The sequence below is a fragment of the Chlorocebus sabaeus genome, chromosome 20 (assembly GCF_047675955.1).
Source record: "Chlorocebus sabaeus isolate Y175 chromosome 20, mChlSab1.0.hap1, whole genome shotgun sequence".
In the NCBI taxonomy this organism is placed as follows: Eukaryota; Metazoa; Chordata; class Mammalia; order Primates; family Cercopithecidae; genus Chlorocebus; species Chlorocebus sabaeus.
In genome coordinates this window covers 19,856,691-19,872,500 of record NC_132923.1, presented here as the reverse complement: position 1 = coordinate 19,872,500, position 15,810 = coordinate 19,856,691, and the positions used below count along the sequence as shown (strand labels likewise).

Below are 15,810 nucleotides of genomic sequence, written 5' to 3'. Positions count from 1 at the left end.
ATCTACTTAGCCTCTATGTTCCTTTTCTCTTTCACTGAGATGAGAAAATCCATCCATCCCCATTTTTTGTGAGGATTAAAATGCGGTAAGAAAACACACACTCATAAACACATCTGCTTTGGTAAAGAAGCACATCAGAAGAGCTGGCTTGTGCGCGCTTTCGCTCTCTGTGTATGTGTGTTATGTTTTATGTTACTGTAAAAGATGTAAAGAGAGGCACGTGGTTAAGTTCTCGGGGTGTGGACTCCACCAGTCTCACTTCAGTTCCTTTTGCATGAAGAGCTCAGAATCAAAAGAGGAAACTAACTCCTAAGATGAGCCTTCCATGTAAAATTGTAACCAGCTTCCTTCTAATTTTCAACGTTTCTTCCAAAGGTAAGTTGGTGGACGGGTCTCCACTGTCACGGTTAGAAGCTTCTTCTTCGGAGACCCTGAAGTAAGCATAAGAGCCAAAGAAGTCCCAACCCAGCTTTCCCTGGAGGTGACTCTCGGTAACTCTTTTGCTTTTTCTAGGTGCAGTCTCCAAAGAGATTAGGAATGCTTTGGAAACCTGGGGAGCCCTTGGTCAGGACATCGACTTGGACATTCCTAGTTTTCAAATGAGTGATGATATTGATGATATAAGATGGGAAAAAACTTCAGACAAGAAAAAGATTGCACAATTCAGAAAAGAGAAGACTTTCGAGGAAAAAGATACATATAAGCTATTTAAAAACGGAACTCTGAAAATTAAGCATCTGAAGATCCATGATCAGGATAGCTACAAGGTATCAATATATGATACAAACGGAAAAAATGTGTTGGAAAAAACATTTGATTTGAAGATTCAAGGTAAGCGTTCATTCCCTTAATTGCTTTATTTCAGTGTGGGTGCTATTTGGCAAGTTGGAAAATAGCATTTATAATATTCCCCAGCACTGACCTCTGCCTCCAGGGGGGCTGTACAGGAAATCAGATGCATGTCTCCTGCCCCAGTGGAGACTGTGGTCCAATGCTGGAATGGGATCCACACATCTGATAGACACATCTGAAGTCTACCCGCCTGCAACTCTGTCTTCAGGTGGTTACAGGAATGTGGGGCTGGGTGAAGAACCTGGATTAAGGTGGCATTAATCAGGCGAGGGACACAGGGGAGCAGAGGGAAAAGGAAACTGTTCCAGGTTGCTGATGAATGGGCGAGTTAAGAGTGGGGCGGGAAGAGGCTGACTGGAGAGCAGCGGGCCTTTCATCGACAGAGCCCATTTCAAGCCAGGCTGCCCTGAAGGAGGAGTTATATGGCAGAAAAGGCCTGGAAACAACATGTTTAAGGATGAACAGCCCTCGTTTTGGATCTGCTTGTCAGAGTGATCCAAGGTGATAGGTGATTTTTGCTAATATGTGTAGAAGATGCACAAGGTGTGGCTTTATTTATCTCTGCCTGTACTGGGAGGGCAGGAGTGGATATTGAGGATGGGGTTAGGGAGACTAGTCAGAAAGCTGCTGCTGTGATCCAAGGGAAGTGAGGACCAATTAAATCAGATGTTTTTGCATGCAGCCTGGGTATCATTAGGTTATAAAGCTCCCTGGGGGATTATAATGAGCAGCCAAAGTCAGTCACCACTGGCCTAGACCAAAGACTGCCTGTAAAATGGGAAGAATGAGGATAATAAGGGTCAGGCATAGAGAAAGGTGGCTTGGGCCAGGGAGAGAAGGAAGAGAAAGTGGAATCGAAACGCCATTGAAGTTGAAAGCCCAGGGGATGCTGGGGAGGGAGTGATAAGAAGAAAAAAGAAGCTGCGCTTGACTTGGGGAGGCAGACAGGAACCCCAGCATGAGCACAGGCCAGCCATTCAGTGAGCAAATAAGCATTTCTGTGCTTCACACAGAAAATGTCGCCGGAAACAGGGTCCCCTCCTTCTTCCTTTCTGTCTCCAGCCCCGTCTTCAGCACCTGGGCCTACCAGCAATCCCAGATAGTGTCAGATTGCCCAGTCCAGCAATCCCAGACACTGTCAGCTCCCCTGCAGTGACAACGTTCCACACCCTAGTCCTGCAACCTTGAGTGGGAGCACCTTGTAGAAATGTAGTGCGGTTGAGCATGGTGCTCAAAAGGGCCTCTGATTATAGGCTCTGGAAACCACAGATCTCAGGACTCCAAACAGCACAAAACTCGAGTGTCCTGTTTTGAGTGTGAGCCCTACGCGGGAGACCATGCTGGTGTTTTCACATTTGGGTCACATTTAGCATTGCGGTGGAAATAATGGCTACCAGCTAGGGGTCAGGTGCTTGCTTACATGATCTTATTGGCTAGGGGTCAGGTGCTTGCTTACATGATCTTATTTAAAGCTCCCAATAATACTGAGACATAGCTGTTATTATCTCCTTGTTATATATAAGAAAACAGAGACCTAGTCAGAAGCAGCTTGTCCAAGGTCTCATTGCTTGACAGGAGCAAAGTCAGGATTCAAACTCAGAGGTCTTTTTGGCAAGGATGATGGCCTTTTCTTTTTTTTTTTTTCAAGCAGCTTCATTGAGATAATTCACCTAGCATTCAATTTGTCCATATACTAAAATGGCCTTCAGTATATTCAGAGTTTTGTAACCATCACCACAATCAACATTTTCATTGCCCCCAAGAGAAACCCTTCACCCTTTAGCCTAAAGACAGCGACTTGCTTTGTGTGTGTGCACGCCAATGTCATACAACATCTTGATTCAACTTGTAGTTGGGCACTATTACCAGACTTAAGGTCACCACGGCCTTGGGCAAACTCCCTATCTGCTCTGAGTCTGATTTTTGAATGACAACTTCAAGGGATATTCAATGAGACAATGTGTGTACAAGTGCCCTGCAGTGCCTGGGGTACAATACCTGTTTGCTCAGTGCCAATGCCCTCCCACATCTCTTTGTTTCTTCAGGCTTCTCTTTGTTTTTTTTTTTTTGTGTGTGTGTGAGATGGAGTCTTGCTCTGTTGCCCAGGCTGGAGTGCACCGGCATGATCTCTGCTCACTGCAGCCTCTGCTTCCCAGGTTCAAGTGATTCTCCTGCCTCATCCTCCCAAGTCGCTGGGATTACCGGCGTGTACCACCACGTCCAGCTAATTTTTGTATTTTTTTTTTTTGGGGATGGAGTCTCGCTCAGTCGCCCAGGCTGGAGTGCAGTGGTGCTATCTTGGCTCACTACAAGCTCCGCCTCCCGGATTAACGCCATTCTCCTGCCTCAGCCTCCCAAGTAGCTGAGACTACAGGCGCCCGCCACCACGCCCGGCTAATTTTTTGCATTTTTAGTAGAAACGGGGTTTCACTGTGTTAGAGACGGGATTTTGCCATGTTGGTCAGGCTGGTCTCAAACTCCTGACCTCAGAGGATCTGCCTGCATCAGCCTTCCAAAGTGCTGGGATTACGGGTGTGAGCCGTGGCACCCGGCCTCCAAATTTCTCAAACTCCAGTAGTTGTGCCTGCATTTCCTTCATGAGGGAGTTACTGCTGCAGGCTGAAGAGGCAGTGGAGGGCTCCTTAGAAGCAGATGCTGGTAGGGAAGGGGTTAATCCCAGCAACTCAGAATTAAGGAGTTCTCAACCATGGAAGGCCTTAGGTTGGATCGGTTCTAAGATGCTATCTTAGTGAATGTATACGGAGGTACCACTCCACAACTCCCGTCACTGCGTTGTTCATGTTAGCCAAATGCTAGAACAGTCAGAGGTCAGAAATTTATTAATCAATTAAATTAAGAATACATCCTTTAAAAAGATGGAGATATGCATTTATTGATGTTCATTTAAAAAAGAATGTCATAATATAATTTCACAATAAAGGGAAAAAGGCAGACTATAAGATCACATAAACTAGTTTTAATTTTTAAAATACTACATATATATATAGAGAGAGAGAGAGAGAGAGACAGGGTCTCACTCTGTCATCCAGCCTGGAGTGCAGTGGTGCAATCTTGGTTCACTGCAGCCTCTGCCTCCTGGGTTCAAGCAATTCTTATGCCTCAGCCTCCTGAGTAGTTTGGATTACAGGCGTGTACCAACACACCTGGCTAATCTTCGTATTTTTAGTAGAGATGGATTTCACCATGTTGGCTAGGGTACTCTTGAACTCCTGGCCTCAAGTGATCCGCCCACCTCAGCCGCCCAAAGTGCTGGATTACAGGCATGAGCCACCTCACTCAGCTAAAATATTACATTATTTATATATGTACATATAAATAGAAAATATCTGATAAAGATATACATGAAAATATTATTCATTATTGACTTTGAGTGGTGGCATTGTGGGTAATTTTTAATCTGCTTTAAACTTTTAAAAATATTTTATCAACTTGTACAATGACTGAAGTTGAAAGCCCACAGATGCTGGGCAGGGAGTGATAAGAAGAGAAAAGAGGAAGCTGCGCTTGGCTTGGGGAGGCAGACAGGAACCCCAGCATGAGCACAGGCCAGCCATTCAGTGAGCAAATAAGCATTTCTGTGCTTCACACAGAAAACGTTGCGAGAAGCAGGATCCCCTCCTTCTTCCTCTCTGTCTCCAGCCCCGTCTTCAGCACCTGGGCCTACCAGCAATCCCAGATAGTGTCAGATTGCCCAGTCCAGCAATCCCAGACACTGTCAGCTCCCCTGCAGTGACAACTTTCCACACCCTAGTCCTGCAATCTTGAGTGGGAGCACCTTGTAGAAATGTAGTGCGGTTGAGCATGGCACTCAAAAGGGCCCCTGATTATGGGCTCTGGAAACCACAGATCTCAGGACTCCAAACAGCACAAAACTCGAGTGTCCTGTTTTGAGTGTGAGCCCTACACGGGAGACCATGCTGGTGTTTTCACATTTGGGTCACATTCAGCATTGCGGTGGAAATAATGGCTACCAGCTAGGGGTCAGGTGCTTGCTTACATGATCTTACTTAAAGCTCCCAACAATACTGAGACATAGCTGTTATTATCTCCTTGTTATATGTAAGAAAACAGAGACCTAGTCAGAAGCAGCTTGTCCAAGGTCTCATTACTTGACAGGAGCAAAGTCAGGATTCAAACTCAGAGGTCTTTTTGGCAAGGATGATGACCTTTTCTTTTTTTCCAAACAGCTTCATTGAGATAATTCACCTAGCATTCAATTTGTCCATATACTAAAATGGCCTTTAGTATATTCAGAGTTTTGCAACCATTATCACAATCATGTTACTGTGTTACTGTTATAAGCAGAAAAAAAATTCCATTCTGAAGAGACAGGCAAACTTCATGACCCAACCCCTAGACTATGTACTAACTCGTTGCTGAGTGTTGATACTTTCCATTTTCTTCCTTCTCAGTAACGCCGATAGCATCTTAGAACTGATCATCACGGGAGGAGAAGAAAATTTTTAATTTAATTTCTGCACGCCTATATATATTGGGACATAAATGAAGTTTGACTGTGATGTTCCATGGGGAAGATATTAGTGTCTGGAAGTCAGAGTGGGAGGGAATCATTGAAAATTAAGCTAGTGCGTCTATATTATGAATGGAGAGAAACTGAGAGGGAAAAGTGGCAAGTCTGGGGGAAACAAAGCAAGGAATAAGAGGAAAAAAAAAAAAAAAACCAGAGGAGGAGGAAAAAGAGAAGGTCACACAGCTAGGAAGTGATGGGGCTAGGATGTAGACCTGAGCCATCTAATGTCAAGCCCAGGCATTTTCCTTTTGTGATGCAGTCTGTCTCCAGGAGAGGCAAGAAGTCTGTGATTATTGAATGCATGAACTACCACTCATAAGTCAGTGCCTAATGATCTGCCCAGGGCTTTGCCACATGTTGCTCCTTTTGTGACAGGTGGGGCATGTTTTTCTGATCCTTTCCCGATGCTCTGAGGAGGGCCAGTGTAGACCCTGTGAGCAGCTGAGCAGCTCTGGGCTGGGAAAAGGCAGAACCAAGTCTCTGGTTCCCAGGCAGGTGCTCTTTTTCCCCAGAGCCTTGAGCTCCTTGGACACCCACGTGCTCACATGTACCCACCTGGCCCTCTGCTCCAGGAACTTGGTTGGGGCAGAGGTATCCGAGGTCCCCGTTCACATGTCAATGTGGCGATTCCTCCAGGATGGGGTTCCTGGCTGCTCTTAAAGCATTGCCCTTCTCAAACTCCTGAGGCACCCTCTTAGCCATATTCCTAAACCCTGACTGCCATGTTTTATTTAGGTGATACCCCAAGACCACCCACTGAACCTCTCAGAGCCTTGAACATTTTTTTTTCTGCAAATGGGAAGAAAAACATCAGCCTCTCTGTTAGGATTAAGTGATATCATATATGTGAACGCATTTTAAGGTATAAGACAGCATATAAACATTACATATGATACATTATTTCGTGGCAAAATGTATCTATGAATGTCATGAGAAATAATTTTTTTCGGAATGCTCTTTGTAAATAAAATCATTTCCAAAAGGTGCTAGAGGTCTTTGACATGGTTCCCTTGTCCCTAACTGACTCCATCCCCCACTGTATAAATAGATATGCTTATTAAAATCAGAAAATTGCCTAAATTGAACTGGATCTTTATTTTCTTTTTAGAGAGGGTCTCAAAACCAAAGATCTCCTGGACTTGCATCAACACAACCCTGATCTGTGAAGTAATGAATGGAACTGACCCCGAGTTAAACCTGTATCAAGATGGGAAACATCTAAAACTTTCTCAGAGGGTCATCACACACAAGTGGACCACCAACCTGAGTGCGAAATTCAAGTGCACAGCAGGGAACAAAGTCAGCAAGGAATCCAGGGTGGAGACTGTCAGCTGTACAGGTGCGTGGCAGGCGTCACTTCACAAACACAGCTCTCCAGGCCCTCAGGAGGCAGAGGCACGCTGCTCCAGGTCACAGGTGCTCATGCTGGGAGGCAGCCCTGGCTCAGGATGAAGCGTGAAAACATATCTCTTCCTCCTGGAAACCTTCAAGGGAAGCCTCAGGGGAGGTGGTGTTCTGTGGTTACCCATCCTGGGAGTCCTCCCACTGAGCACAATTTGACCACAAGCAATTTTAAAGATCCTCTTCTAGGAGAAAGAATTGCAAAACCGAAGAGGGAGGAGCTGTAGAGAGTATCTCATGCAAAACCCCATTTTCCAGAGAGGGAAACTGACTTGCCCAAGGTCCCTTGGCTAGTTAGTGACATGATTCCAACTGCTCCCCTAAAGATCATCAGTGGTCAGTGCCTGCTATCAGGAATAAAGGTAGAAAGGTTGCAGAAACCCTGAGGGTCAGGGACATGGGGGAATGGAGCCCTTGAGGCCAAAGAGGACTGTGGACAGCGAGGCAACACTCCTGGCACACAGCAGGATGGCAAGGCTTAGGGACTAGCTCCAGAAAATCTCAAAACTCCGAGACCATAATGGATCCCCGGTGTCCCAACCTGACGTGACCTCCAGAAGTATTTCTGAGAGGCAGTCTACTGTAGTACCCAAGCTCTCGCCTGGGAGTAGAGGTCTGGACTTCTAGTTTGAGTCTGTCCAAATTCAGCCAGAGAATCTTGACAGAGTTTCTTCCCCTCTCTAGGCTTCAGCTTCCTGGCCCACGAAGAAAATAAGCACCATGTTCACAGACTATTAGATGAGTAGGCTCTTGGATCCACCTCCAAGTTCATTCATGTGGGCCGTTGGGCTGCCTCACAATATGGCAGCTAGCTTCCCTCAGAGCCCTCTAAGAAAGAGCAGGAATAAGTGCCCTGGACAAAAGCCATGGTCTTTTTGTAATTTAATCTCAGGAGTGATATCCCAATCACTTCTGCTGTGTTCTAGTCATTAGAAGCAAATTAATAAGTCTAGCCCACATTCAATCAAAGGGGATTGCATATAGGTGAGAATACCAGGAAGCAGGGGTCATTGAAGGCATCTGAGAGTCTGCCAATCACCAACTTGACCAGCATCACTTCACCCCCAGTTTTCCCACCAGTCATTCTCCCACATTCCCTTATCACTAAGGCACAGTGAGTGAAGATGCCTCTCCTTGACTTCACAACTTCTTCTTTTTTTAGACAGGATTTTGCTCTGTTGCTAAGGCTGGAGTGCGGTTGTATGATCATAGCTCACTGCAGCCTCGACCTTCCAGGCTCAAGCAATCCTCCCACTTCAGCCTCCCCAGTAGCTGAGACTACAGGAGGATGCCACCAAACCCAGCTAATTTTTAAATTTTTTGTAGAAATAAGGTCTCACTGTGTTGCCCAGGCTGGCCTCGAACTCCTGTGCTCACACAGTCCTCCCACCTCAGCCTCCCAAAGTGCTGGGATTATAGGCATGAGCCACTGCAGTGTCCTTGGGAGATCTTTGATTAGAGTTGTCAGATATAGCAAATAAAAATACGTATAAGTATGTTTCAGATATTGCATGGAACATACTTAGGCTAGAAATTATTCATTGTTTATCTGAAATTCAAATTTAACTGGGTGTTTTGCATTATCTCTGACAACCCTACTTTTCATGTTTATTTTAACTGGAGCCCACAAGTATAAAAATGTGTGTGTATCAGGGATAGAAGGAGGGAGAGAAGGAGGACCTTGGGAGCAGTCAAGGTTTGAAGGCTGGAACACTTATGTCCCATATTCTATGGTGCAGATCAGAAGCTGATTGGGAGAAGTACCACTAGGGAGATGGGAAGAATACCTGGGGAGAGATTAGGGTGGAGGAGCTGCTCTTAAAGACCTGAAAAGGGATTTGGAAGTTTTATTCTGAAAGGCCAAGGCAGAGAGGAGCAATGATCAGAGTCTAACCATTTGGTTCAGATTAGGTGAGCGTTTACATACTTAAAACCAAAATACTAGGAGGAAGGAACAGATTCCGATGCGCAAAAATACTTTATCACATAAACTCATGGGCATGTGATCTCCAAGAGAAACTGTAGGAAGATAGTATGCCTGGATTTAGGAAATGGGAGGGCATATGTTTGACTGACAGTGCCACCGCTGCTTCTGAAACATAATGGAACATTCCCCACCACGAGCACTACCAGGTGTCCCACGGCGCCACACTGGACAAACTGGAGAGCAGGCTGGGTAAAGCATTGCCTACATTCCTGCATGTGCCCAAGATAAAGTTGTGGCCACCCTACCTGACAACTCGGAGATGGAGCTGGCGGCTGCATGACTTAGCCATGTGCTCCCCAAAGCATTTCAGGCCTGCCCTGCCCCACCCTGGGTCAAATCTGAAAAGTTCTCAAGCTCAGCAGGAAGTGGCCTCTGGTATCTCCTGCCCCTCCTCCAAGCCAGTAGGGCCTAAAGGGCCCTGAATCCTTTACTGACCCAATTTCAATGGTTTAAGATTATGCCTGCTTCTCTGGTGGAGGCCTCTTCATCAGTAGAGCTTAGAGATGTTGTGTAACTGGCAGGCAAAGAATGGGTCAGAGAGAGACTCGAGGAAAGAAAGCCAAGATGAACAAACCACTGCAGTCTGATAATCTGTTAAACTTGGTTTCTGAGCCTCTGACCCTCTCCTTGGGGCCCATCCTGGGCTTCATGTATAACAGTGTCTCCCTAGGATCTTTTTTTGCCTGGAGAAGCATTTCTTTTGTGATGCTGGGCCAAGTTCCAGTTTGTTCTTCAGATGACCCTGTCCCCTGACCCCAGCCCCACTGCTGCTTCTCTAACTGCTATTGACTCACAAAGGGCAGACAGCCCTCCTGTTTCCCCTGTTTCTGGGAAACAGTTCCCAGAAACACCAGTGCGAGAACACTAGTAAGAGTGAGACCTCACATTTGTGTTGTTTTACAGTTTACAAAGCACTTTCATATCCATTATCTGATTGACTTCCAGCAGCCACCTTATGATGTAGGTTTCATTATCTTCACTTTACAAAGAAGGAAACAGGCTCAGCGGGGTGAAGTAACTTTCCAAAGTTCACTGCAGCTCTTGCCTAGAAAAGCCTAGACCAAACCCATTTCCCTTAACACCGAAGTCACTGTTTTCCTCATTGCATTACAGTGACTGAAGGTCCAGCAACTGAAGACTAGGTCTACTGCTGTTACTAACGCACTGTACGCTTGGTTTCTCTCGTGGCTCCAGGGAAACTCTGTCAGGGGGTGCTGGCCATGAGGTCAGAGTGCTGGGCTGGACAAGTGAAATATTTACCCTGAGTGTTTGGAAACTGCCTGGTAGAGAGGGTGAGAAGGAATCATGGTGCATGGGGCGGGGTAGCCAGAGACGAGAGCAGGATCAACAGCGCAGAAACACCGAGACAAGGGGTTGCTTAAGGGAACTGCTCAGCAACAGATATTGTGTGGCCTCGGGCAACTCATCCTCCCTCTCGGGGCCTCATGTTTGAAACTAGAGGTTCCTTTAGAGTATCTCTAAGATCCTCGGATCTAAAAGTTTGTGATGCTGTCCATGATGGGGGCAGTGGGCAGGCAGGCCTTGGTGCATGAGCAATCAGGCATTTCTAGTCCCTGAGAGCAATTTCCCAAGGAGCCTGCAGATGGAGCTTCCCCAGGACCTTGGGTCCTCCCAGGGTTGACACCACTCACCACCCTCTGTGAGCCTGGGAGCCATGGGGTGAAAGGTCCCAACAAGTTCTCTTATCTGCTGGATGCAGGAGGCAGCGTCCTTGGCCAGAGTAACGGCCTCTCTGCCTGGACCCCTCCTGGCCATCCCACTTCTCTTCCTTTTGCAGAGAAAGGTCTGGACATCTATCTCATCATCGGCATTTGTGGAGGAGGCAGCCTCTTGATGGTCTTTGTGACACTGCTCGTTTTCTACATCACCAAAAGGAAAAAACAGAGGAGTCGGAGAAATGGTAAGCTCCCCCTCTTTTGTCCCACTGCAGGCCCTAGCAAAATCCCCATGAAACAGCTCATGGGGATGACACCTTGAATCTGCAGAGAAAATAATGGAAATAGGTAGTTTCGGAATGTCAGTGTTGTAGCCAGCGGGTATAGCTTGTTTCATTTTGTGGTTAGCTTGATTTTTGAAAAACAAATTCTTAGTGGTGACAATGTGGGAGCTTTGAGACGCTGAATCCAGTTGGCCTCATTGGAATCCACCTATGAGGCCTACTTGGTGACAGGCTAATGTGAACATCTTTTGAATGAGCCACACTTCTCTACATAGGTAGAAAGGTTAGCTCCAAAACACCGTTTCTAGCAATAAATGTCCTGTCTCTGGGTGACCAAAGACTGTGGACTTAGTCTTGGGTTCAGTCTAGGAGCTTGGTTCAGGACCAAGCTCCTAGAAACACAGGGAAAATTATTCAGGTCATCAGGTACTCATAGGAAAACAGCTAGCAGGGTGACTGTGCCCCCTTTGCCAATTCTCTGTTTGAGGGATGCGTTAGGGTTGAGAGTTTCTCCTCGAATCAGGCCTGTCCGACAACCTATCAGCAATGAAAAGGGGAGCTGGCTCAGGGAGCATCCAGGCCAGCCAAAGCAAAACACTTCAGAGAATGGCCAACCCAGGGTCACTGTCGGAGCACAGATGAGGGTGTCAGCCATTGGCGGGACTTGCAGCTGAGGGAACAGGCCCTGGGGTTCTCTGCAATTCACATTCACAGCAGGACTTGGTCTCTCCCTAGAACCTGCAGGCACAGCCACACCAGCTGCTTCCAGTGCTGCCCAGGGAGGTGGTCCAGATTTCCCCAGGCAGCGGTGGCCTTGGGCCCTGTGCCCTCTGGATTTGGTTTCTTTACCTCAGACTTCTTCCTCTGTTCTCCCTCTGCCTCCCCATTGGCTGCGGTCCCTCAGCCCCATGTCCCATCACGCCACTGCCCCCAGCCCAGGTTCCGAAACATCTTCCTGAACTTAGCCCCATTCTTCCCACCACCATTGTCCCACACTTTCCACCACAGTGCAGCTGAATCACTGGCAGGGCCCTTAGGCATGCCCAGCTTGCCCTCCTCTGTGCCCAGCTCTGGCTGTTCTCCATGCTCCCCTCCAGCAAAGACCCCTTCTCCATTGACTAATGGTCGAAGACCACATCTTCTTCCAAGGTGGACCTCACTTGTCACCCCAAGACAAGGTGATCTCTGCCATCGCCAGGCTGAGAAGACCAGCATGGTGGTTAGCTCATGCTGATAAAAAGAAAGTCATTAGTCCCTGTGTTTTATATCTATTAGTGCATCCAGCTTTCAGAGTGATCTTAGGAGATAGATAACAACATAGTTGAGTAAACTTAAATTCAGTGAGGTTCAATTATTTGCCTTAAATCCTATGGCCAGTAGGTTGACTCAGGCCTCGGCTGAGGCAAGGAGCCCAGAATTTAGGGCACAGAATTTAAGGAGGCTGACCTGCCCTTGCACAACCTGAAGGTTGGTGCCTCTTTAAACTGCATGCCTGTCAGCCTCACTTGCCTCATCCCAGTCACGCCTTGGGTTGAGTAACCAGGAGATGCAAACAAGGGAGAAGGACAATGAGCCTGGAGGAATTCCTGGGAGTACACGTTTAGGCGCCAGCTGCAGCTGCTGGAGTGGGCAGGCTGAGACCCACTGTCCTGCTTGAACCAGGCAGGGTGCACAGAGTCATAGCCAGCCTTGTCTGTCCAACCCTGCCTGCAGTCTCAGCCATGTGGTCACACCCCATTCCTCCTACCAGAACTCATGTGCCTCTGTCTATACTTTCTGGTGGCCCTGGGCTCTTCACAGAAATTGACATTGCAATTTTCAGTTCTTGTTCACTTCTTACTTGATTTTAGTCTTCCTGAGGACAATTTGTGTCTAAGTCACAATGACACTTAACACTTAGAAGATGAGGAATAAACATTGGAAGGACAAATGAACAAAATGGTGGATGGGCCAGGTGTGGTGGCTCACACCTGTAATCTCAGCACTTTGGGAGGCCGAGGCAGGAGCTCAGGAGTTTGAGCTCAGGAGTTTGGGACCAGCCTGGGCAATGTAGTGAGACCTTGTCTCTACTTTAAAAAATAAATTAAAAAATTAGGCGGGTGTGGTGATGTATGCCTGTAGTCCCAGCTAGTCAGAAGGCTGAGGTGGGTGAATCATTTCAGCCCAGGAAATTGAGAATACAGTGAGATGTGATCAACCACTGCACTCCAGTCTGGGCGACAGAGCAAGACACTGTCTCAAAAAAACAAAACAAACAAAAAACAAAAATGGTGGGTGAACAGAGTAGTAAACCAATGGCCGGTGCAAGCTTGCCACATAGGAGATGAAGAAGGACCACCCACTGCTCCATAACTCAGAACTGGGGTCAGGGGTTAGAGCCCTCTGCACAGTCTACTGGACATAACCTAAGCAATGACTGCAGGGCACGGAAGATGGCATAGAGGATGTGTTTTGCCCTTTCTGGAGGCCCTTTCCTCTTTGTGCTTAGAGCACACGAGCCACTTAAGTATCAAAATCACATTGTCTAACTTTGACTCTACGCTCAAAGCCACCTGATGCTCACATTTCCTGTAGTCAGAGGAGGCCATCTGGTTTGAATCAACATCCGGAAGTTACAGGGTGATGCTTAGAGAGGGCTTGTGCGTCCCCAGCCACACATCTCCATAAAGATGTAAGAGGTAATTGTTTCGGCTGGGTGCGGTGGCTCACGCCTGTAATTCCAGCACTTTGGGAAGCCAAGGTGGGCAGATCACCTGAGGTCGGGAGTTCAAGACCAGCCTGACCAACATGGAGAAACCTGTCTCTACTAAAAATACAATATTAGCCGGGCATGGTGGTACATGCCTGTAATCCCAGCTACTCAGGAGGCCGAAGCAGGAGAATTGCTTGAACCCGGGAGGCAGAGGTTGCAGTGAGCCAAGATTGTGCCATTGCACTCCAGCCTGGGCAACAAGAGTGAAACTTTGTCTCCAAAAAAAAAAGAAAAGAGGTAATTATTTCACCCCAGGGAAATCTTCTCTTCCTACCTCCCTCTGCTCCCACTGGAGCTACTGCAAAGATGGCGTTGGGTGCAGGTACTGAAATACCTAACTTACAGCCTAAAGGAGTCCAGAGGGGCCAGCAGGGTGCTCCAGGCCTCTAGCAGCTGGGCACCCTCACAGATTCCCTGTGATTTTAAGAGTACAGGAAAAACTACATTATGAGTAGTTATGGGCTTGCTTTCATGGACTGAAGTCATACAAAGAAGAAAATCCTGATGGATGAGGAGAGGAGGAATTGTTTCCCTCCTACGGCCAAGAGGATAGGTCGTGAATTTCTGAGGAGTTAGTAAATTTCTAAGGACAAAAAGTCTCCTGCATATTCCAACCTCTTGCCAGTAGGCGGGTTGCATGACAGTAGAACTGGGGGAAAGGCAGATCTAACATAGAAATGCCTCAGAAGGGATGTAGTTACTAATACCCTCCATGACTCTTCATAACCCCTTCCCATGCGCTCTAACCACGAGGTTCTTGCTCTCAGGGAACAATCTCTAGGTCAGCACAGAGGTAGGGTTCCAGGTCTGAGTGCTCTCTCTGATCACAGGAGCACCAGGCACAAAGCCCTCCACTCATGTGTCTTCTTCCTGTTGGTTCCTTGAGTTCTCTAGTCCTAGGCTCTCCCTCTACCTTATGGTGAGCACTTCTTTCTCTCCTATGAGCTTTAGAGTTCTCAGAGAGTAGGGGCAACTTCTTCTTCCTCATTGCATCCCCCAAAGCAGTACCTTTTATGTGAAAGGCGCCTTGCACATGAAAGGTACTCAATATTTACATCAATTTCACCTGGCCAAGATGAACTCTATTGAGGTTTTGTTGTTGCAGATGAGGAGCTGGAGATAAGAGCCCACAGAGCAGCTACTGAAGAAAGGGGCCGGAAGCCCCACCAAATTCCAGCATCAACCCCTCAGAATCCAGCAGCTTCCCAACATCCTCCTCCACCACCTGGTCATCGTTCCCAGGCACCTAGTCATCGTCCCCTGCCTCCTGGACACCGTGTTCAGCACCAGCCCCAGAAGAGGCCTCCTGCTCCGTCGGGCACACAAGTTCACCAGCAGAAAGGCCCGCCCCTCCCCAGACCTCGAGTTCAGCCAAAACCTCCCCAAGGGGCAGCAGAAAACTCATTGTCCCCTTCCTCTAATTAAAAAAGATAGAAACTGTCTTTTCCAATTAAAAAGCACTGTGGATTTCTGCACTCCTGATGTGCACATCTGTACTTCCATCAGGTGTTTTCTACACGCAGAACATTGTCACCTCCTGAGGCTGTGGGTCACAGCCACCTCTGCATCTTCGAACTCAGCCATGTGGCCAACATCTGGAGTCTTTGGTCTCCTCAGAGAGCTCCATCACACTAGTAAGGAGAAGCAATATAAGTGTGATTGTAAGAATTGTAGAGCACCGAGCACAGAAATCTTAGAGATCTCTTTTCCCCTCTCAGATCATGTGTAGATGTGATAAATCAAGTGATTGGTGTGCCTGGGTCTCTCTACAAGCAGCCTATCTGCTTAAGGGACTCTGGAGTTTCTTATGTGCGCTGGTGGACACTTGCTCACCATCCTGTGAGTAAAAGTGAAATAAAAGCTTTGACTAGACCCGAGTCTGCTCATTGTGTGAAGGACCCCAGTATCAAGGAGAGAAGGCTGCCGAATAAGAAAGAGCCTCGCTGGTGTGACAGCAGGATCAAATTCAGTCAACTCAATCCATCTGAGACCTCCTTAGTTCTCACCAGAATAACCAGAACATTCTCCCCAGGTCTCAGCTGCAAAGCTGGGTCCAACAACCTATTTGTAGATTTCCATAATGAATCGAAGCCTCCATGCACAAACGTTAACAGGAATCACCAGAAAACATAACCTTTTGGGTCTTACTTCCTTGACTCTTCAGACATGGTCATAATGACCTGTACTGTCATCCTTGAAAACAGGGGAATCTATGGATACTGGAGGTGTCATGAACTCATCAGATGACATACAAAAGGATAGGCTAAGAGACAACTCAGTTGAATCAAATCTTAAGTGTCTTAAAT

At 47.2% G+C, this 15,810-nt stretch overlaps 1 protein-coding gene across 2 annotated transcripts; it reads left to right on the top strand.

The window, feature by feature from the left end:
• The first annotated feature begins 242 nt into the window (after positions 1-242).
• On the top strand, positions 243-15,376 carry CD2 (CD2 molecule). 2 transcript variants are annotated; one of them, XM_007977426.3, is made up of 5 exons: positions 243-375; positions 514-831; positions 6,513-6,743; positions 10,591-10,713; positions 14,610-15,376. In XM_007977426.3, the coding sequence occupies exons 1-5, from the start codon at positions 315-317 to the stop codon at positions 14,927-14,929; spliced, it is 1,053 nt and encodes a 350-aa protein (XP_007975617.1). In that variant the 5' UTR covers positions 243-314; the 3' UTR covers positions 14,930-15,376. The 2 variants fall into 2 exon arrangements, with proteins under 2 accessions (XP_007975617.1, XP_007975616.1); XM_007977425.3 differs by having other exon boundaries at positions 251-375; positions 10,513-10,713.
• The last annotated feature ends 434 nt before the right edge of the window (positions 15,377-15,810 follow it).